Raw genomic sequence first — 21,509 nt, forward strand, 5'->3', positions numbered from 1 at the left:
AGAATAGCTACTTTGAGAGACCTTTGGGATAGATTTGGCTCATACAGATATAGAAATTAATACAATCTTAAGAACCTTTTTCGCTTCCCTTTATTCTTTCACAAGGGAATGAGGTTTTTAGATAGGGAGGTATATTACATTACATTAGTGACTTTTATTCCACCATTACTTTGCAGTTCAAGGCAGATTACTTAAGAGGTTATCTGGACATTTTCAGAAGAGTTACAGAGTTCAGCGGGTTACTTCGGGGAATTGAAATGCTTCCTGTGGAGTTAGTTTGTCTTGATGGATTTCTTGATTAGCAGGGTTTTTATTTATTTTATGAAAGTTTTGTAGTCTGGTGTCATGATCAGTAGATTGGATAGTTGGTGGTCAAGATTCTCTAAAGCTTAAACCTGCCACAGGTCTCTGCATCTAATGCTGCTAAGTTAGATTCAACATTTTGTTTATTGATTGACAACATAATGATACAGATGAAAACAAAACTTGCCAATTAGTGCTAACCATGGTTTTACACTACACCTCCGTATTCACGAATTCCATATCTACGGATTCGCTTATTCGCGGTTTTCCTTTTTGGGGCTATTTTAAGCCATGAAAGCCCCCCCCCTTAAGCCTTACTTGGTGGTCTAGCGGGTTTTCGGAGCAGGAACGATCTTCCCACGTTCCTGCCTCGTGCAGATCATTCACAGGAAATAGCTCAAGAGACTACGGGAGCTCAAGGCAGCCATTTCCTGTGAGCGATCTGCACGGGGCAGGAGCGTGGGAAGATCACTCCTGCCTGAAAACCTGCTAGACTACCAGGTAAGGCTTAATGGGGGGCTTTCAGGGCTTAAAATAGCCGGGGGAAGCGGGGGTTAGGGGCTGAACTGGCCCAAATAGTATTTGCGTTTTTTTTAATATTCGCGGCCCGGCTCTGCACCTAACCCCCACAAATACGGAGGGGGAAGTGTATAACAAACTCCCCCCTCCCTTTTTTGACTTCCTCCTAAATTTATGTACATAACCCTTAATTGATTCTAATTAGCACCAATAATTGCTTGTTAAAATGCCAAGTAGCGCTAATTAGCTTATCATCCAATTAAATTGGTACTTTTTATAGAATTAGGGGTAAGAAGGGCAACTATGAAACATTTATATATATTTTCCATTTGATATTTGTATCTCTATAGAGTGTTTTTACTGGGTTTTTTTTCAGGTGTGGGATGCAGCATGGTTCTAATTTCAGCATCAGTGGCTATCTATTACAATGTGATAATTGCCTACAGTCTGTATTATTTTTTTGCCTCATTTCGACGTGTGCTACCATGGACAGACTGTTATAAGTGGGCAGATGAGAAGTGCAGCAGGCATAGCAAAGGTAACCTTTTTATATCATTTCTTTTTGAGTATTAATCCATACTACAATTGCTTTTTTTATTTTTATTAAATCTTTATTCATTTTTAATACTTTCAATAAGTGAAAACAGTATAAAAACATTTTACACTTTAAACATCACTTAATATTTTGGCAAGATTCAAACAGATCAATACTCCTCCCCCCCCCCACCTTACCCAACCATTATCATTAAAGTATCTATAAAATTTTCATAATTTATCAAAATGCACTATACATGTCATAACCATAAATTAAGCATTTCTAAACATTCAGAAACTGTTTATCAAATCCCAAAAATACCCTCTCTCCCTCCCAATACCCTCATGAACGATAAGAAATCATTTAAAAACCTATATTCATACTACAATTGCTTTGATTAACAATAAAGGGATCAATATTCTAAGGGGTTTAAGCAGGCAGAAGAAGCTCCCATTGAGTTGAACAGCCTCCAATATTCCATGGCAGTTAATTGGGTTGTATAGGGGTGATTCGTGCCACTGAATATTAGCTCTAAGCTGCCATGCAAACACCTGCTAGATTAGGGGGAGCGAGTTTGAGAGCAGAGTTTGGACGAAGTCACTACTTAACGTATTAGTGGTGATATTCACAGGAGGATTCTCAAAACTTACCATGCCCTTAACAATGGTCGTTAAACTGGTTCCAGTTGGATTAGCATGCTAGTATTTTACCGGCTGATCAGAACTAGAGAATGACACGGGGAAAAAATATGTCCCCGTCACCGCCCCGTCCCCGCCCACCATCCTCTGCACCGCCCCGTCACCGCAGTTCCCTTCACCGCCCCGTCACCGTCACCGCCATCCCTTTCACCGCCACTGCCATTCCATTCACCGCCCCGTCACTGTCCCCGCAGCATCCATATAAGCCTTAGTACTCTAATATTTAGCTTATTCCGTTCTTATAAATCAAAGTTCCTGCTGCTGAACTAGAGAAAGAGATGTTCAGCTGGCAGGGCTTTGTTTATAAATTTTTATCAACACAACTAATATACCACCATAATGTTTCCGACAGAGGACAAGTATGCAATAAATGCATTTTGCTGTTTCAATGCCAGTGCTCAGCAGAACAACAGACAGCAATATGGACATTCACTGGGTGATATACATTTCAAATGTAGTACTTTTTTAATATATAAAAATAGGCAAAATTAGTTGCTGTTTTATCATTATATTTTCTTGCCATTGGTGCCACACATGATTTTAAAATGATAAACCAGTTCTGCTAAAGAGGGGAGAATACCCACAACGAAACAGTAAAGTCAAAAGAGGTATGGGGTAGGGATAGGGTGTTCACGCATGCAGCAGGGGTGGGGTGAAGAAGAGGGCGGAGGAGGGACATCACCAATCCGGGCACCTCTCATCCTCGCTACGCAACTGCTTGGAAGGAATCAGTCAGTAGGTGGGTGGGAGAGAGGGGTCAGAGAGAGAGAGAGAGAGAGAAAGAGAGGAATTGGTGTTTGCTCTGTTGGTTCAGCTAATCGCAGCAAGGGAATCCCCAATCACCTGAGCTGGCAGGATTTCCCAAAGCCACGGTTTTTGGGAATCCAGCTGGCTCAGCTAATCAGGGATTCCTCTGCCATGATCTGCTGATTGCAGACTGTGGACTGTTGTAGGCAAAGATAGGTGCCAGAAATGTAGGCCAGGGGTTTCTGAACCTACCGTATATTTCTGGTGCTTTTCTTTGTGTGAATTGTGTCTATGTAGGCACTTGAGGTGCTATTCTCTAACTGGCACTATTGTGTGATTGACACACGATCTGCAGCTGCTTTTAAGGCAGCTGCCAACATGGGTGCTGGTTAGAGAATCCAGGGGTTAATGTGTAATTAAACTCTGAAATTCATTGCCAGTGAATGTGGTGAAAGCAGTTAGCTTAGCAGGGTTTAAAATAGTGTGGATAATTTCCTTTAAAAAGTCCATAAGCCAATATTTAGATGGACTTTGGAAAATGCACTGATTATTACTAGGATAAACAGCATACAATCGGTTTTACTCTTTTGGGATCTTACCGGGTTTTTGGGACCTGAGGTATCCACTGTTGGAAACAGGATACTGGGCTTGATGGACCTGTTCCGTATGGCAACTCATGTTATTTTACCACTAACTATTTTAGCACAGGTCTCATTTTATGCAATGTGACCTAGTTTCCAATGACTGGGGTTAATAGTTAAATATCACTTCTTAACAGTAGCCCATATCGATAACATTCCCCCTTAGAATTTAACACAATCAGCCTGGACTAGAACAAGCATGAAAAGACTGTATCAACTGCATAAGAAAACAGCTTGCAGTCTGGCACTGCATAACAATTAGCTTATATATGTATTGGAGAAAGTAGAGAACCTTGTTTGGGTCATCAGAGCCTTTTAGCCTTTCAAAACTTTGTCCTTAGAGCATTATAGTATTCTTCATTGATCATTTTTCCTTTTAAATTCAAAACAAATTCAACCTATCTTGTGTCCCAACATGAATTCATGTTTCACTCAATTGGCTGTTTCAAGGGAATTAACCCTCCAACTTCCATTTGCAAAAATATCCAATGTTGTTCCTTCTATGAGCAATATTTAAATTATGAGGAACAACATTGGGTATTTTTGCTGAATTGTGTGGCACCATTTGTGCTGAACATGAACAGATGATTTGAACAGACAGGAGCCTGTCCTGGCCATTTAAATCATTTTGAATATCTAGTCCAATGATAACAGAATTAGGGTGATTATAGAAACATAGAACTTTGTTGATCACTAAAAACAGAGGAGACTAAGGGTCTATCAAGCCCAGCATCCTGTCTTTGACATTGGCCAATCTTGGTCTTTGGTACTGCCCATTGTGTCAGAAGCAATAGGGATTAAGTGACTTGCCCAGGGTCACAAGAAGTGTAGCTCTAACCACTGGATTTAGAAGTTGGCTTCTTTTGGGATCTTTAACTCATCATCGCTAGGACTCGAATCTGAGTCCGTGGCACTTAACACAGAATGAAATTAGTATGGCAAGGTAATGAAGAATGGTCCAGCAGCCTCCACCTCACCTTATATTCCTTCCGAGTTTGCCGGCTTCCTTTTTCCCAAGCCGCACGCGTTCAAAAAGCCATGCACACGTGGCTGCGTGAGTCAATCAAACTTCTCCTCTCCTGCAACTTCCTGTTTCCGGTTGCATCAGAGGAGAAGATTGATTGACTCGCGCAGCCGCGCGTGCATGGCTTTTTGAACGCGTGCGGCTTGGAAAAAAGGAAGCCGTAAAACTCAAAATTTAAGGTGAGGTGGAGGGAGGGAGCTGGCTAAATGCTATGGGCGGGCGGGCGGTGGCTGCGGGGACCGCGCGATCCTTGATACCTCAGACCATTCACCGCTCTACGGGGCGGTGAATGGCCTTGTCCCCATCCCCGCAGCGACTGCTTTTTTTCTTTCCCCGTTCCGGCGGGTTACCCGCGGCTAAAGGCGGTAGCCGCGGGTAAACTGCCACCGTGTCATTCTCTAATCAGAACGGCCTTTTCTGAACTTCCTAGCAGTCTCTGACTCTGCCATACTACAACAAAGTCAAGATTAAAATGGTAGTAAAATGGGCTCATTAATATTTAAAGGAACACTTCAGGCGATTCCCTATCATTGCCAAGTGATTGCCTAACCTTGTTGTGCCACATTTGCGGGCAAAATTTTCTGGCAGGGTCTGAGCTGTCGTAGCCTTATTTTCCAGTCAGTGCCTGGGCACTGATTGGCTCAAGCACTGATAGGAAAGTAAAACTGAGAGCTCAGATCCCCCCCTTCTGCACAAACACATATATTAAAAAAAAACAACATGAAAGTCAGCAAGAGGGATGCCTACTCCCTCCCACTCCTAGGGTCTCCTGACAACACCCAATACTCCCAGAAGGAGGGATGCCCAGTCCCTCAGACCGCCAGGGTCCCCAGCACAACACGACACCCCTGACATCCTCCTGATACTCCTGGCAGGAGGGATGCACACTCTCTCCCACTGCCAGGGCCCCCAGCACCCCTCAACAGGCCCAACACCCTTATACTGTCTGGGACCCCTGCCCCCCTCCTCTTCGTACCTCTACAATGCAGACCAGCCAGAGGAATGCCTATTCCCTCCAGCTGGCCTCTTCAATATGGTGGGCTTTCCCCTTCCTGGTACATCCTGGGATGTACCAGGGAGGGGCCTAAGGCTCTAATTGGCCCTGATGTCTAGGAACCTTCAGTTGATCGGAGCAGGGAGAACACCTTTGACAGAAGAAAGGAACTGTGGTTAGTGATTGCTCTTCTGAGCAAGCACAGGCACAGTAACTCCCACTCTTTACTGGCAATTCTCTGCACAAATAGTACCTGTAGATTGGAGGGTGGCCAATTTTACACTGATTTTTAAAAAGGGTTCCAGGGGAGATTCATGGAATTACAGACTGGTAAACCTGACCTCAGTGTCAGGCAAAATAATGGAAACAATTATAAAAAATAAAATTGTGGAACATGTAGACAAGCATGATTTAATGAGACAGAGTCAGCATGGGTTTAGCTGAAGGAGGTCTGCCTCTCCAATTTGTTTGACTTCTTTGAAGGTGTGAATAAATATGTGGATAAAGGCGAGGCGGTTATTGTAGTGTATCTAGATTTCCAGAAAACTATTGATAAAGTTCCTCATGAGAGGCTCCTGAGAAAATTAAAGCGTCATGGGGTAGCAGGCAATGTTCCATTGTGGATTAAGAATTGGTTATTGGATAGAAAACAAAGGGTAGGGTTAAATGGCCATTTTTCTCAATAGAGGAGGGTAAATAGTGGTGAGCTACAGGGATTTGTACTGGGACTGGTGCTATTTAACTTATTTATAAATGATCTGGAAATTGGAACTACTAGTGAGGTGATTAAATTTGCAGATGATACTAAACTGTTCAAAGTTGTTAAAATGAATGTGGACTGTGAAAAACTGCAGGAAGACATTAGAAAATTGGAAGACTGGGCGTCCAAATGGCAGATGAAACTTAATGTGGACAAATGCAAAGTGATGCACATTGGGAAGAATATAATCCAAAGTTACCAGATGCTAGGGACCACCTTGGGGGTCAGCATTCAAGAAAAAGATCTGGGGGTCATTGCATCTCAATGGCCACGGATTTGGTCTTGGAGGATGAGATGTACAATATCTGCATCTATGAGACAAACTTGTTTTTTTCTGTTACATAGAGCATTCTGGACCCCTATTCGTTTACAAAAATTAGATTGCTCTAAGTCTAATGGCATTGTCAGCTCGAAGCAGGGACTTTAGATCATTTATTTTATTGTCCTTTTGTTATGGCTTTTTGGAAATTGATATGAAGCCAAATAAATTGTTTATTAGAAAATCCAGTGGCTGTATCGTATGATACTATATTATTTGGAATGTCAATGAGGAAGAAAAGTCAAATTTCTTCAAAAAATAATAAACTATTACTTATGACAAGAGTCGCCATTCAACAGATTACATTTAATTGGAAAAATTGGAGTAGATTAAATTACAGTTTTTTGTGGAGTTCTCTGTCATATATATAAGATGGAAAGAATGTTAACCATACAGAAAGGAAATTTTAATAAATTTCAGGAGGTTTGGGGACCATTAATAGATTGTTGTAATGAGTTAATTTCATTTTTCCCTTATTGGTATAATTACAAAGTGTGTGGGGGGGGGAGGGATTTCCTATCTTTTATTAAATGGTTGGTTTAATAGAACAGACTATATATAATATATTACATGATATATAGAATTACATACAAAATAATAGGGATGGGAGGGAGGGTTTAAATAATATTAATATAAATTGATTATGATAGACAATCAAGTGATATTGTATGTGTTCAAATGTTATTTTCTGACGCACTTGTTATAAGATGTAAAAATGAATAAAGAATTTAAAACAAATTCAAAGAATAAAAAGATCCTAACTTAAATCTAGCTCAAGTCCTCTTATAGGAACCAAAATTGAGTTAAACGGAATTAAAGCAATTTATTAATTAAGGAAAAAAACAGTTATAGGTTAATCTGTGCTAAGGGCAGTCATCTAACCTTCATTGAGCATTCTCCAGCCTTGACAGTGACAGGAATGTTGTCAGTGCTCAAAGAAAACAAATTTATGTGACTTATAATGAAGGGTATCGAAGAAAGAAGGTGGCACCCAAGGCTGTAATAGCTGGTCTTAATAAAAGAAATTATTTCCTGCGCCTCTGTGTATTCCTGGCCAAGTCAGGAAACATGTGAATTTTCAATCCTAAGAACTCTTTGTGATTGTTTTTAAAGTATAATTTCAAAAGCCACGTTTTATCTAAGGTAAGGGTGACTGAAAGAAGCAAGGTAGCCGGAGTGGCTACTTCCCTATCAGAAGTCTCTAATAAGGCTGATATGTCCAGTGGAGATTGAATCACTTCTTATGGATTCTTTTGGTCCTTAACAGGAAGATAATAAACCTGTAAAAGTGGTGGAATAGAGGACTTAAGTATTTCCAATATTTCCATTAAGTAACGGTTCAACATTTTCCTAGGAGTTGTTGTAGCAATCCTAGGAAAATTAATTAATCTAAGATTATTACTTCTTGAAAAGTTTTCAAGTGATTAAAGTTTTCTTCTTAAGTTCATATTATCCTTGATTAGTGTCTCCTGTATTAATTTTGAAGATTTAATGTCTTGTTGTTGATTTTCTACTTGTGATTTAAAATCACAAGTAATTTTCTTCAATTCAGAAATATCTTTTTCCCAGGACAAGCAGGCACGTCATCAACGGAGCCCGGATGTGAAAGCCTCACAAGCAGATTTGCTTGTAGAAACTAGAAGTTTCGAGTCAACCGCACTGCGCAAGTGCGAGTGCCTTCCCGCCCAGCGCAGGGCGAGTCTCCTCAGTTCTCAGTTTTCCACGGAGCCGAGAAGTCTGTCTTTGACTCTCTGCGTTTAACTTTGCTACTTCATGCCTTCTCTCACCGCGGTTTGTGTTAAATTTCTTCACGAATCGCTGTTTTCTTTTTATTTCTAGTTAAAAAAAAAAAATTATTTTCTTCCGGTCGACTGGAGGGGCAGGCCGCTCGGCCGCAGCCCAGGGGCTTCAACTTTGCAGCGGCTGTTTTTCCTCCTATGTCCCAGCCAGCAACAGGCTTCAAGAAGTGCAGCCAATGCCAGCGTGCAATTTCCCTTATGGACCCACCCTCAACTGTCTTGGGCCGGGCCATCAACCGAAGTCATGCGAGTACTGTGCTACTCTTCATAATAATAATAATAATAATAATAATAACTTTATTTTTCTATACCGCCATAGTCAGGTGACTTCTAGGCGGTTCACACTGTAAGAAGGCTGGACATTCAGCGAATAACAAGGTCACAATACAATACAATAAGTCAACATACAATACAAGACAAAACAATACAATACAATACAATACAATACAATGAGTGTATACAACACAGTACAATATAATACAACGAGTCTAAATATAATACAATACAATAAGTCTAAAGACAACACCATACATAAGTCTAATACAGTATCGTACAATGAGTCTAAATATAATACAATAGTGAAGAGGGGAAAGTTACAGATTGGGGTTCAATGGGTAATGAGTAACTGAGTATTTCTTTAGAACTTCCATTTGAATTGGAGTACTATGGATAGCGAATATCTGAGTACATGAGGGGCATCTTGAGAAAGAAAGAAAGGCGTTTAAAGGGAGGGGAGTCCTAGTGCGGGAGGGAACGATTTTAGTCCGTGAATTTTTCGAATAGGGCGGTTTTGATCGATTTGCGGAATGCACTGTAAGACAGGTTGGGTTCGTTTATGTAGTTTTTCAGCCAAACTTGCTGTCTGTTCGCTTGGAACTTAAAGGTTCTATCCAGGAATGATTTGTATCTGCAGCCCGTAATCTTTGGGTATGCAAATATGTTTTTGTTTCTGGTCGCTCGTGTGGGGTTGTGTAGGATGAAGTGAGTTTGTAGGTATGAAGGTGCTAGTCCCCAGACTTGCTTGAAACAGGTGCAAGCAAATTTGAATAGTATTCGCGCTTCTATTGGAAGCCAGTGCAGCTTTTTATAGTAGGGGCTGATGTGGTCGTTTTTACTTAGTCCGAAGATTAGTCGAACGGCGGTGTTTTGTATTAATCTCAGTTTTTTTATTGTTTTTTGTGGGATGCCCAAGTAGATGATGTTGCAGTAGTCAAGAATGGATAAGATCAGTGCCTGTACCAGCAACCTGAATGATGTTGGGTCAAAGTATTTTTTTATGGTCCTTAGTTTCCATAGCGTGTAAAAACATTTTTTCACTAGTGAGTTTGTGTGGTCAGTCATAGTTAGGTGTGTGTCTAGGGTGATACCAAGTATTTTTATGTTATTAGAAATTGGGTATTCGTGATTGTTTATTTTTATCGATGTTCTCGTAATTTTGTCATTAGGACTAGCCAGAAAGACTTTTGTTTTTTCTGCGTTTAATTTTAGTTTGAAATTGGTGGTCCATTTATCGATTTCGGTCATTACGTTTGAGAGATTGTCTACAATTTCTTTTGTGATGTCATTTAAGGGGATTAGGATGGATATGTCGTCTGCGTAAATGTAGTGTATTAAGTTTAGTTTTTGTAGGAGGTGGCCTAAGGAGGCGATATAGATGTTGAAAAGTGTGGGCGATAGGGGGGAACCTTGAGGCACGCCTGATGGGTTTTTCCATGGTTTGGAATAATTTCCATTGCTGATTACTCGGTAGGATCTGTTTGATAGAAATTCTTGGAACCATTTCTTTGCCTTTCCAGAAATTCCCATTATTTCAAGGCACAGTAGCATGATTTCATGGTCTACCAGGTCGAACGCGCTGCTGAGGTCTAATTGTAGAATTAGTGCGCTTTTGCCTTTGCTAAAGAGATCATAAAGGTGGTTTAGTAGGGAGGCTAAGACAGTTTCTATGTTGTATCCTTTCCTGAATCCTGATTGGTGTTCACTAAGGATGTTAAATTTGTCCAGGTAGTTTACTAGTTGAAGGTTGACCAATCCTTCTTGTAACTTTGTGAAAAGGGGAATGTTTGCTATGGGTCTGAAATTGGATGTCAGAGCAGAAGATGTTTTCTGATCTTTGGAGATTGGAGTGATTAGTATGTGTCCCAATTTTTTGTTTAGTGTTCCGCTTGTGAAGGCGGATGTTAGCCATTCAAATAGTTCCTTTTTAAATTCTAGAGGGGCAACCTCGTTCCTGTAAACGTCGTCAAATTTTAGTGGAGAAGCTTTTCGGGATGGACTCTTCAGTCACACCCTCGTCTTCAAAAGTGGCCTCGATTCCACCTTCTACCGAGGGTCCTCCTGCCTCCACAACTCCGACCTCGAGAATCATCAAGCCTTCCTCGTTTGCGGCGGCTCTTGCTTCCAATACATCTGCTGTATCTTCCCCTGGTTCCTCAGGTCAGATAGTTCAACAGAAAGTTCCAGCAGTGATTATCAAGGTTGATAAGACTTCCAAGTCGAAGCACATTTCCATTGCCACTTTGGAACCTCCAGCCAAAGCAAGTGGTCCGGTTTCAGAAGCGGACTTCTTTCCAGACCATGTTAGAGGAGCAATTTATTCAGTTCCTTACTAATATGGGACCGAAGCTAGCTACTCTAATCCAGCCTGGGCCTTCTGCAGACTCCTGCAAGGTCGAGCCTCTTCCTATGCCTCCAGCTGAAGCTACACACTCTATGCGGGGAGCAGAGTCTCTGCGAGTGTCTGGTCTATGCACTCGAAGCAAGAAGTAGATTCTTTGCAAGTGCCTCAACAGGAATCTTCACACTCCATACAAGGAGCAGAGTCTTTGGGAGTGCATCGAGATTCCTCCACCAAGCCTCCTGAGCTTCGGTCTACAGCATCAAGCCCATCCATTCCTTGGTGGCAACATCTGCTTCCGTCTCTGAAGCCAAGTCTCCTCGATCCTCGAGACCTGCTTCCAGGCACAATTCTCGTCGTCGATCGAGACCTACCTCGAAGCATACCTGCAGGCATAGCTTTTCTTCTAAGGAGTGTTCTTCTTCAACTAAGCCTCGATCGACACCTTCCAGCTCCACTAGACCTCCGACTCCTCGATCAAGGTCCCCGTTTCCAGACCTCGAGGACTCAGCGGCTTCTATTGCTTCATCCAAGTCTCCTTATTCTTTTGATGCCTATTTTCCTGCCGAAGCTTCATCTTCGACCCAGGCTGCCTCTAGGTCCTCGAGTCCCTCTCAAGGCAAGGCATTGGCAGATCAGCTATCTTTCTCTTCTTTTCGTCGTCAAATGGCTGCTGACTTGGATCTTCAGTTAGATGCTGGTTCTAAATACTCTAAGGAGTACCTCAAAGTCATACATCTTCCTCAACCTCCTGCAGAGTCACTTAAGCTTCCCCTTCATAAGCTTCTATCTCAGACTTTTACACAATGCCTGGAGACACCTTATGCAATTCCTGCTGTTCCAGGTAAGTTGGACTCCAGGTATAAAACTCTACATTGCAAAGGATTTGAGAATTCGCAGTTGTCTCATCAGTCCCTACTTGTGGAGTCCTCTTTGAAGAGATCCCATCCTTCCAGAGTTTATGCTACCATTCCTCCTGGAAGGGAAGGGAAGGGAAAACCATGGACAAGTTTGGATGTCGCCTTTACCAAAATGCCATGATGTCCTCCAAAGTCCTCAATTATAATTTTCATTTTGTCACTTATTTCAAGTTCCTCATTGATCTTCCAAAATTTCTCAGCTATTTAGATACTCAGAAGCACTTCGAATTTCAAGAAGTCATAGCTACTCTGTCTCAAGTAGTGGTAGCAGCAGCTCTAAGGAATCATGATCTTCAGGTGTTTCCCTACCTAGACGACTGGCTCAACAAGGATTCCACATCTCAGGGGGTTATTGTAGCAACCCAATGGACTACGTGGTTCCTACAAAGTTTGGAATTCGAAATCAACTTTCCCAAGTCCCACCTTCAGCCCTCTAAGAATCTACAATTCATCGGAGCAGTTCTGGACACTATCCAACTCAGAGCATTCCTTCCGCAACAACATCTGGAAGCTCTCCTTCAACTCTTTCATGCAGTGTCTTCCCACTCTTCAATCTCAGCGAGACACATGATGGTACTACTAGGTCACATGGCCTCCTCAGTACACGTGACTCCTTTTGCCAGACTTCACCTCAGAATTCCTCAGTGGACCCTGGCATCTCAGTGAATGCAGGTTTGTGACTCACTTTCTCAGCACATTGTAGTCACTCCTTCCTTGAGGCAGTCTCTCCGCTGGTGGATGCTCTCTTCCAATCTCTCCAGAGGCTTACTGTTTCAAACGCCCCCCCAATCAGAAGGTCCTCACAACAGATTCCTTGACCCACGCTTGGGGTGCTCATCTCGATGGTCTCCATACTCAAGGCCACTGGACCAGTGCAGATCGTCATGTCACATCAATCTGTTGGAACTCAGAGCAATCTTCAACACTCTCAAAGTTTTTCAGCATCTTCTTCACGGCCAGGTAGTCCTCATTCGGATGGACAACCAAGTTGCCATGTACTATGTCAACAAACAGGGAGGGACGGGATCCTCCTCCCTTTGTCAAGAAGCTCTGAAGGTTTGGGACTGGGCAATCCGCCATAATGTCTTCCTCAAAGCTGTCTACATCTAAGGGGCGGAAAATTGCTTAGCGGACAACTTGAGTTGCCTTCTGCAACCTCACGAATGGATACTTCATTCCTCGCCTCTACATCACATTTTATCACAGTGGGGAATGCCTCAGATAGATCTCTTTGCAGCTCCCACAACCACAAACTGCCTCAGTTCTGCTCCAGGATATATTATCCTCATCGTCTCAAGGCAGATGCTTTCCTACTGGAATGGATGGATCTCTTCCTGTATGCATTTCCTCCGTTCCCTCTCATTATCAAGACTCTTGTCAAGTTGAAGAACGCTAATGCCACCATGATTCTGATTGATCCTCGGTGGCTGAGGCAACCTTGGTACTCCCTTCTACTTCAACTCAGCAGCAGGGAACCATATCTTCTGCCAGTTTTTCCATCTCTGCTTGCACAGAGTCAGGGATCTCTACTTCATCACAACCTACAGTCTCTACACCTGACAGCTTGGTACCTCTCAACATAACTCCTCTTCAGTTTTCTCAACCTGTAAGAGACATTTTAGAAGCTTCTAGGAAGCCTACTACTGGGCAATGCTACTGCCAAAAATGGACTAGATTTTCTGCATGGTGCATCTCTTGTGATAAGAAGCCTCAACATTCCTCCTTATCTTCTGTGCTAGATTATCTTTTGCACTTATCCACCTCTGGCCTCAAGTCTACATTGATTCGAGTCCATCTTAGTGCCATTGCTGCTTTCCATCAGCCTATTGAAGGTAAACCCATCTCTGCTCATTCAGTGGTTTCCAAATTTATGAAAGGACTTTTCAATGTCAAACCTCCTCTCAAACCACCTCTAGTAGTTTGGGATCTCAATGTGGTTCTTGCTCAATTGATGAAGCCTCCATTTGAACCAATGTCTACAACTCATCTGAAATATCTCACTTGGAAAGTGGTGTTCCTCATTATCCTCACATCTGCTCGAAGAGTCAGTGAGCTGCAAACTTTAGTTGCTGATCCACCATTCACTGTGTTCCATCATGACAAGGTGGTCCTTCGTACTCATCCTAAATTCCTACCTAAAGTGGCTTCAGAATTTCATCTCAACCAATCCATTGTTCTTCCAGTGTTTTTCCCAAGACCTCATTCTCACCCTGGAGAATCAGCTCTTCATACTCTGGACTGTAAGCGTGCTTTAAGAACATAACAACATAAGTCGTGCCTCTGCTGGGTCAGGCCTGAGGTCCATCATGCTCAGCAGTCTGCTTATGTGGCAGCCCATCAGGTCCAGGACCTGTATACTAGCACTATATCTATACCCTTCTATACCCTTTTCCTTCAGAAAATTGTCCAATCCCTTCTTGAACTCCAATACCGTACCCTGTCCTATCACTCCCTCTGGAAGCGCATTCCAGGTGTCCACCACCCGTTGGGTGAAGAAGAACTTCCTAGCATTGGTTCTGAATCTGTCCCCTTTTAATTTTTCAGAATGCCCTCTCGTTCTTATAGTTGTCGAAAGTTTGAAGAATCTGTCCCTCTTCACTTTCTCTATGCCCTTCGTGATCTAAGTCTCTATCATATCCCCTCTAAATCTCCGCTTCTCCAGCGAAAAAAGCCCCAATCTCTCTAATCTTTCAGCGTATGAAAGGTTTTCCATACCTTTTATCAAATGCGTCGCTCTCTTCTGAACCCTCTCGAGTATCGCCATATCCTTCTTAAGGTATGGCGACCAATATTGGACGCAGTACTCCAGATGTGGATGCACCATCGCCCAATACAATAGCAGGATAACTTCTTTCGTTCTGCTTGTAATACCCTTTTTTATTATTCCTAGCATTCTATTTGCTTTCTTAGCAGCCGCTGCATATTGTGCCGATGGCTTCATTGTCATGTCCACTATTATCCCCAAGTCCCTTTCTTGGGAACTCTCACTCAATAACAGCCCTCCCATTGTGTAGCTGTACCTCAGGTTTCTGTTTCCTACGTGTAAGACTTTGCATTTCTCTACATTGAACTTCATCTGCCATCTTGTCGCCCACTCCCCTAGTTTGTTTAGGTCCCTTGTAAATCTTCGCAGTCCTCTTTAGTCCTAGCCCCATTGAATAGCTTGGTGTCATCTGCGAATTTTATTACTTCGCTCTTCATCCCCATTTCTAGATCATTTATAAATACATTGAAAAGCAGTGGTCCAAGCACCGACCCCTGCTGAACACCACTTGTGACCTTCCTCCAGTCCGAGTAGTGGCCCTTCACTCCTACCCTCTGCTTTCTGCCCACCAACCAATTCCTGATCCATCTGTGTACATCTCCTTCCACCCCATGGTTCTTTAGTTTCCGAAGTACCTTTATGGGGTACCTTGTCAAAGGCTTTTTGGAAGTCTAAATATACAATGTCTATGGGGTCTCCTTTGTCCATCCGTTTGTTAATTCCTTCGAAGAAGTGCAATTAGTTTGTCAGGCACGATCTTCCCTTGCAGAAGCCATGTTGGCTTGTTTTCATAAGTTTATGCCTCTCTAGATGCTCCTCAATGCTATCTTTTATCAGTGTTTCCGCCATTTTCCCCGGAACCGAGGTTAGACTTACCAGTCTGTAGTTCTCGATCCCTTTTTAAAGATGGGCATAACATTATCTATCTTCCAATCCTCCAGGATCATGCCTGTTTTCAGGGATAGATTACAAACCTGCTTTAGTAGTTCCGCAATTTCCTCCTTTAGTTCATTCAATACTCTAGGGTGGATACTGTCTGGGCCCGGCGATTTGTCAGATTTTAATTTTTCTATCTGCCTGTGTCCGTCCTCAAGGCTTACTTCCATGGATGTTAATTTCTCTGCTTGTTCTACTATGAAGATTTGTTCAGGTTCCGGTATGTTGGATGTTTCTTCTTTTGTAAATACTGACGAAAAAAACATGTTTAGTTTTTGCGCCACTTCTTTCTCCTCCTTCACCACTCCTTTCCTATTTCCCACCTCCCACCTTTAATATATCTGAAGAATGGTTTGAAATTTCATGCTTCCCTGGCTAGCCTCTCTTCATATTCTCTTTTTGCTTTTCTAACCACGAGGTGACATTCTTTTTGATACTTCCTGTGTTCATTCCAGTTCTCCTCGGTTTGCCCTTTTTCTATTTCTTGAATGAATTCTTCTTATCCCCTATCGCTTTCTTCACTTCTTTAGTTATCCACGCCGGGCCTTTTGTTTGGCTCTTTTTGCACTATTTTCTGAATCTGGGGATATATCGATTTTGCACCTCGTTTACCGTGTCCTTGAATAAAGACCAGGCTTGCTCTACAGTCTGCCATTTCTTTGTGTTATTCCTGAGTTTCTTCCTTACCATTATTCTCATTGCTTCATAGTTTCCTTTTTTGAAGTTAAAAGTTGTTGCTGTGGTTCTCTTTCCCTTTGGTATTCCTACTTCAACTTTGAACTTGATCATGTTATGATCGCTGTTTCCCAACAGTCCCACTACTTCCACATCCTTTGCAGATCCTCTTAGCCCAGGGGTGTCCAATGTCGGTCCTTGAGGGCCGCATTCCAGTCGGGTTTTCAGGATTTCCCCAATGAATAAGCATTGAAAGCAGTGCATGCACACAGATCTCATGCATATTCATTGGGGAAATCCTGAAAACCCGACTGGATTGCGGCCCTCGAGGACCGACATTGGACACCCCTGTCTTAGCCCATTAAGAATTAATCCAGAGTGGCATTTCCTCTCGTCGGTTCTCTGACAAGCTGATCCATGAAGCAGTCCTGTATAGCTTCCAGGAATCTGGTCTCCCTAGTGCATTTTGAATTTCCAAGACACCAGTCTATTCCAGGATTGTTGAAGTCTCCCATAATGATCGTGTTACCGTTTTTGCATTCCCGTTTCATATCAGCTTCCATTTCTTTATCAGTAGTTTCGTTTTGCCCAGGTGGATGATAGTACAGGCCCATCTTTATCTCAGGCCCTTTCCTTCCCGGTATTTTAACCCATAGTGATTCCAATTTATTGGTCGTCACTGCTGTGTCCACTCTGGTCGAGTGTATGCTTTCTTTTATGTATAGAGCTATTCCTCCTCCTTTCTGCCCTGACCTGTCCTCGCGATAGAGTTTGTACCATTTCTCCCCTTCCTGCGGGATTCCTCTGTGGGTATCTTCCTTGGAGTCATCTTCCACTTGTTCTCCCTTCCATGTTGGCGTGTCTTTATCTTTCCTCTGATGACCGTGTCCTTCCACCCTCCTCCTGTAGGCCTCCTCAATTAATTCCTCGAGTTCTCTGACTTCTTCCCCAATGTGTCTCCCTCTCATGAAGTCCTCCGCTGTCCTGAGTGGGTCTTCTGTGATGTAGAGTCCTTCCCTGGATCTCTCTCTGCTTCTCCTCTCTGTCTGTCTTCTACTTGGAATGCATCAAACCACACAGAACTGCTCCTCAACTTTTTGTCTCCTTCGATCCAAACAAGTTGGGGCATCCAATCTCTAAGTGTACCATCTCCAACTGGATGGCTGCTTGTATCTCTTTCTGCTATGCCCAGGCTGGATTACAACTACAGAGTTGAGTCAAAGCCCATAAAGTCAGAGCAATGGCAGCTTCAATAGCTTTCTCAGATCTACACCTATTAAGGAAATTTGCAAAGCTGCTACTTGGTCCTCGGTTCATACTTTTACTTCTGATTATTTTCTCCAGATGGGATGGCCATTTTGGCCAGAGAGTATTACAAAATGTATTCTCCTAAGTTACCAACGCTCCCACCATCCCATTCTGGTTAGGTCACCCATATGTGAGAATAGGCTGCCTGCTCGTCCTGGGATAAAGCACAGTTACTTACCGTAACAGGTGTTATCCAGGGATGGCAGGCAGCTTTTCTCACAACCCACCCACCTCCCCTGGTTGGCTTCTCTGCTAGCTATCTGAACTGAGAAGACTCACCCTGCACTGGGCGGGAAGGCTCTCGTGCATGCACGGTGCGGTTGACTCAAAACTTCTAGTTTCTATAAGCAAGTGTGCTTGCGAAGCTTCCGCATCAGGGCTCCGTCGATGACATCACCCATATGTGAGAATAGCTGCCTGCTGTCCCTGGATAACACCTATTATGGTAAGTAACTGTGCTTTATCATGCTCTCTAAGTTGCTCTTCTATCTGATGAAATTGAAAAGCTATAGTTTTAGGAATATTGGCTACCACGTCCCACAGGGCATCCAAAGTTACTTCCTGGGGCTTATAAAGTTGAAATTGTAAATGTATAGTTTTATGCTCACCCACTGGCAAGTCTTCCCGTTGCTGTTCTGGCTGGGCTAAACTAGCCCCCATGGTTGTTGAATCATCCAACTCCATGTTCAAGCTCCCTTGGAAAAGCTGGGAGCCTAAATCTCCACTCCCCGCAATGATCTCCACTGCCTCCGAAGGAGGAAGTACTCCGGTTCCCGGAACTCCCCTTCCCCCAGGGAACTGGTTGTCTGGGGATGCGGGGGCGGTGCTCGTCTGTCAGGGCTAAAGGTCATTTCAAGCCCCAAGGAGGCGTGTCGCTTCCTTGCAGCATCTCCAGTGGGGGTGTCTCTGACACTATTAGCATGCCCTGCATAAGTTGGATGAACTCCTCGATGTTGCTGACCATGGGAGTCCCGGAGCGCCACGAGGCCCCAGCGATGCTTCTCCCTCTCTGCTTCAGCATTTTAATGGTAGGAAATTGAATTAAAATACCGATAAAATAATTGCTAGAGGAGACTCTCTGGAGCAAACGCACAGCCAACCTATGCTGTCGCCATCTTGGATCCTGGCCCAGGAGGAAATATTTTTTCACTCAGAGAATAGTTATGCTCTAAAATGCATTGCCAGAGGATGTGGTGAGAGCAGTTAATGTAGCTGGTTTAAAAAAAGGTTTGGACAAGTTCCTGGAGGAAAAGTTCATAAACTGCTGTTGAGACAGACATGGTAGAAGCCACCACTTGTCCTGGATTGGTGGCATGGAATACTGCTACTATCTGGGTTTTTGACAGGTACTTGTGATTGGATTGGCCTCCAAGAAGACAGGATACTGGATAGATGGATCAATGGTCTGATCCGGTAAGGCTATTCTAAAAATATGCATATAATTTGCATGATATTTCCTGAGATTCACCTGTAAAATGAAAATCGCTCCCACTACGGCCACTACATTGACTTCCAAGATTTTATCAGCGAGTTTTCAGAATCTTCCTGTCAGTCCTCTAAATACATAAGTAAGCAGTTAAAATTACCATAGCAAAAAGGCTATGTGAACTTTGTCTGCTAAGCTAACCGGGAACCATTCTGAATATTAGTTGCTATCTAGTTAACTTCAAGGTGACTACACATACCTAGGGTTACCAGCTATCCGGATTTACCCAGACATGTCCTCTTTCTAGAAGACTGTCTGCATGTCTGGATAGTGTTCTGGACTGGAGGGAGTTTTCCAGGTTTTGAACTCACTCTCTCCAGTCCAGCCCCCACTCCGGAGTCTGGTCTAGCTCTCGCGAGTCTCCTTTGTCCCTAGTACCTTCTCTGGCACTGCACTTTAAAAACTTCTAGCAGCCAGAAGCTTTAGCGATAAGATCTTTCTACCATCAGCCTGCCCCTGAAGCCTTCACTCTGCAACACTTCTTGTTCCTACATAATATATGGTTGAACTGGTTACAATTTGCCATATTTATAATACAATGTGTTCATTCTAACTTGACATATAAAGAGGATCTAGCTCAATATACATTTAGTATACCTTTCATTTTTTTAACCAGTCATGGCCCAGCATTGAGTATCCAGTCTTAACTCAGTCTGCTGTTGTAAGCGACTTACAAGCCACTTGTTACCGCAGACTGAGTATCAGGCTCAAAGTGATTCCGAAAGAGTTTTAACCCTGAAATTCCTTTTTATGCTTTCTGAATTAAGCAGCAGCCCCTGTATTCAAAAGCGGTATATCAAGACTAAATATTCAATGCTGGTGGATAGATACAGTCCTAGTACTGAATATCCAGAATCACTGCAGACCATGGATGACAGCAAGGCTGACTCCCGAGGTCTCAATATTGGGCCCATTGTAACCAGCAAGACTAGTCAGGGTATAAGAAAAGGAGAAGAGGGGTTAGCTTCCAGAGAGCGCCTAGAGATTCCCATGATTACAAGGGACATACATGGAAATAGATGAAAACATATTCTTCACACTTATGCTCCTGGGAGACACCAGGTAATATTAACAGCCAGTCTATTTGGGAGGGGCAGGAAGAAGCTGAAAACAGGAACCTGGGCATGCAGTCAGCCCAAGAAAGGAGAAATGAACTTGGGAAGAGTAGTACAAATCCTTGCTACCTACAGGTGAAATAGAGAGCTCAGTTAGCTTTCTTAGTATATGCAGGAGGAGGGGTTTCAAACCTCTCTGAGTAGTGCTGACCTATATTAATGTGACCCCTTGAAAAATACCTTTGCCATAAAGACACAGAGTGGATTTTTCAAAGGGGAGTGTCAGTGAGATGCTGGGTGTTCAGGGAGTGCCATGGTTTGGAGTGGGGTGTCAGGGTTTGATGGGTCCCAGTGGAAGGAAGAAGTGGACATCCCTCCTGCCGATTGTGCTGAGGAAAGGTACAAGAGGGTGTGAGGGTTGTTGGGGGATGTTGGGGGGAGGGTTGTAGAGCGGGGGTCTCTGTAAGGGAGCTGCGGGATCGGTGAGTGTGAAGGAGGGAGAGAGGAATAGGATCTTCCTGCCGGTTCAGCTGATTCTGGCAGGGGAATCCCCCATCACCTGAGCTGGCAGGAATCCCCAAAACCATCTCAGCTGATCAGGTTTCCCCTGCCACAATCAGACAAGGTAGTTGGGTAGGTCTATAAAACTTGCTTTTGTGCATTTTTCATGTGGACATTTTTATTTTTGAAAATGGCCAAAAAAGATAGATGTCATAAGGACCAAAATGTCTACATAGGTCAGTTTCAAAAATAAAAGATAGACGTCTGGCTGTTTTGAAAATGGACATTTTTTATACTGGATTTCTGGATGTTTTTTCCAAAATGTCCAAATTTGACTTAGACATCATGTTGAAAATACCCCTCAATGTGAAGCTTTTCCCATGCTCTCCCTCTTCTGTTGACATTTGTTAATAGGTCCTTGAGCAGATTTTCTATGGTCATTAGTAGTTAGATTGAGGGTCGTGGCTTCTCTCAATTAGAACTTGGATGGAGAAAGTGTTATATGGAAATAATACTGTATATATCACATCTGATAAATAACAGTATTAAAAAAATGTATTTCTAAATAGTCATTCCCTAAATGACTGTTAAATTATAATTTAATTATAGAAACTGGTGTCATTGATTGTTTTACTTCATGAATGTGATATTCTTTTTTTTTTTTTTCCAATTCTTTATTATTTTCAAAACTTACAATAATTTCTTAAAATTCCCTTTCTGAATGGCTAAAGTTCTTTCCATTTTATACATATGACACGATGAATTCCACCAAAAACTATAGTTAAGCCTCTTCCAATTCTTCCAATTGCTCGTAATTTATTGTATAGCTACTTCTAGCAATATTAATAAAAGCTTGTTGTTCTTAGATGCACTGAAATTATTGCAATAAATGATGAAAAAGGTTTTAC

At 42.7% G+C, this 21,509-nt stretch overlaps 1 protein-coding gene across 2 annotated transcripts in view; it reads left to right on the forward strand.

Moving 5' to 3' along the window:
• The window catches only part of LOC117361374 (sodium- and chloride-dependent neutral and basic amino acid transporter B(0+)-like), a 284,301-nt gene that overhangs the window by 74,204 nt on the left and 188,588 nt on the right, over positions 1 to 21,509 (forward strand). For both annotated transcript variants that reach the window (XM_033946600.1, XM_033946601.1), the window contains exon 6: positions 1,199 to 1,360. In XM_033946600.1, the coding sequence (XP_033802491.1) occupies positions 1,199 to 1,360 (162 nt within the window). The remainder of the gene's footprint in view (positions 1 to 1,198; positions 1,361 to 21,509) is intronic.

The sequence above is a fragment of the Geotrypetes seraphini genome, chromosome 5 (genome assembly GCF_902459505.1).
Source record: "Geotrypetes seraphini chromosome 5, aGeoSer1.1, whole genome shotgun sequence".
NCBI lineage: Eukaryota > Metazoa > Chordata > Amphibia > Gymnophiona > Dermophiidae > Geotrypetes > Geotrypetes seraphini.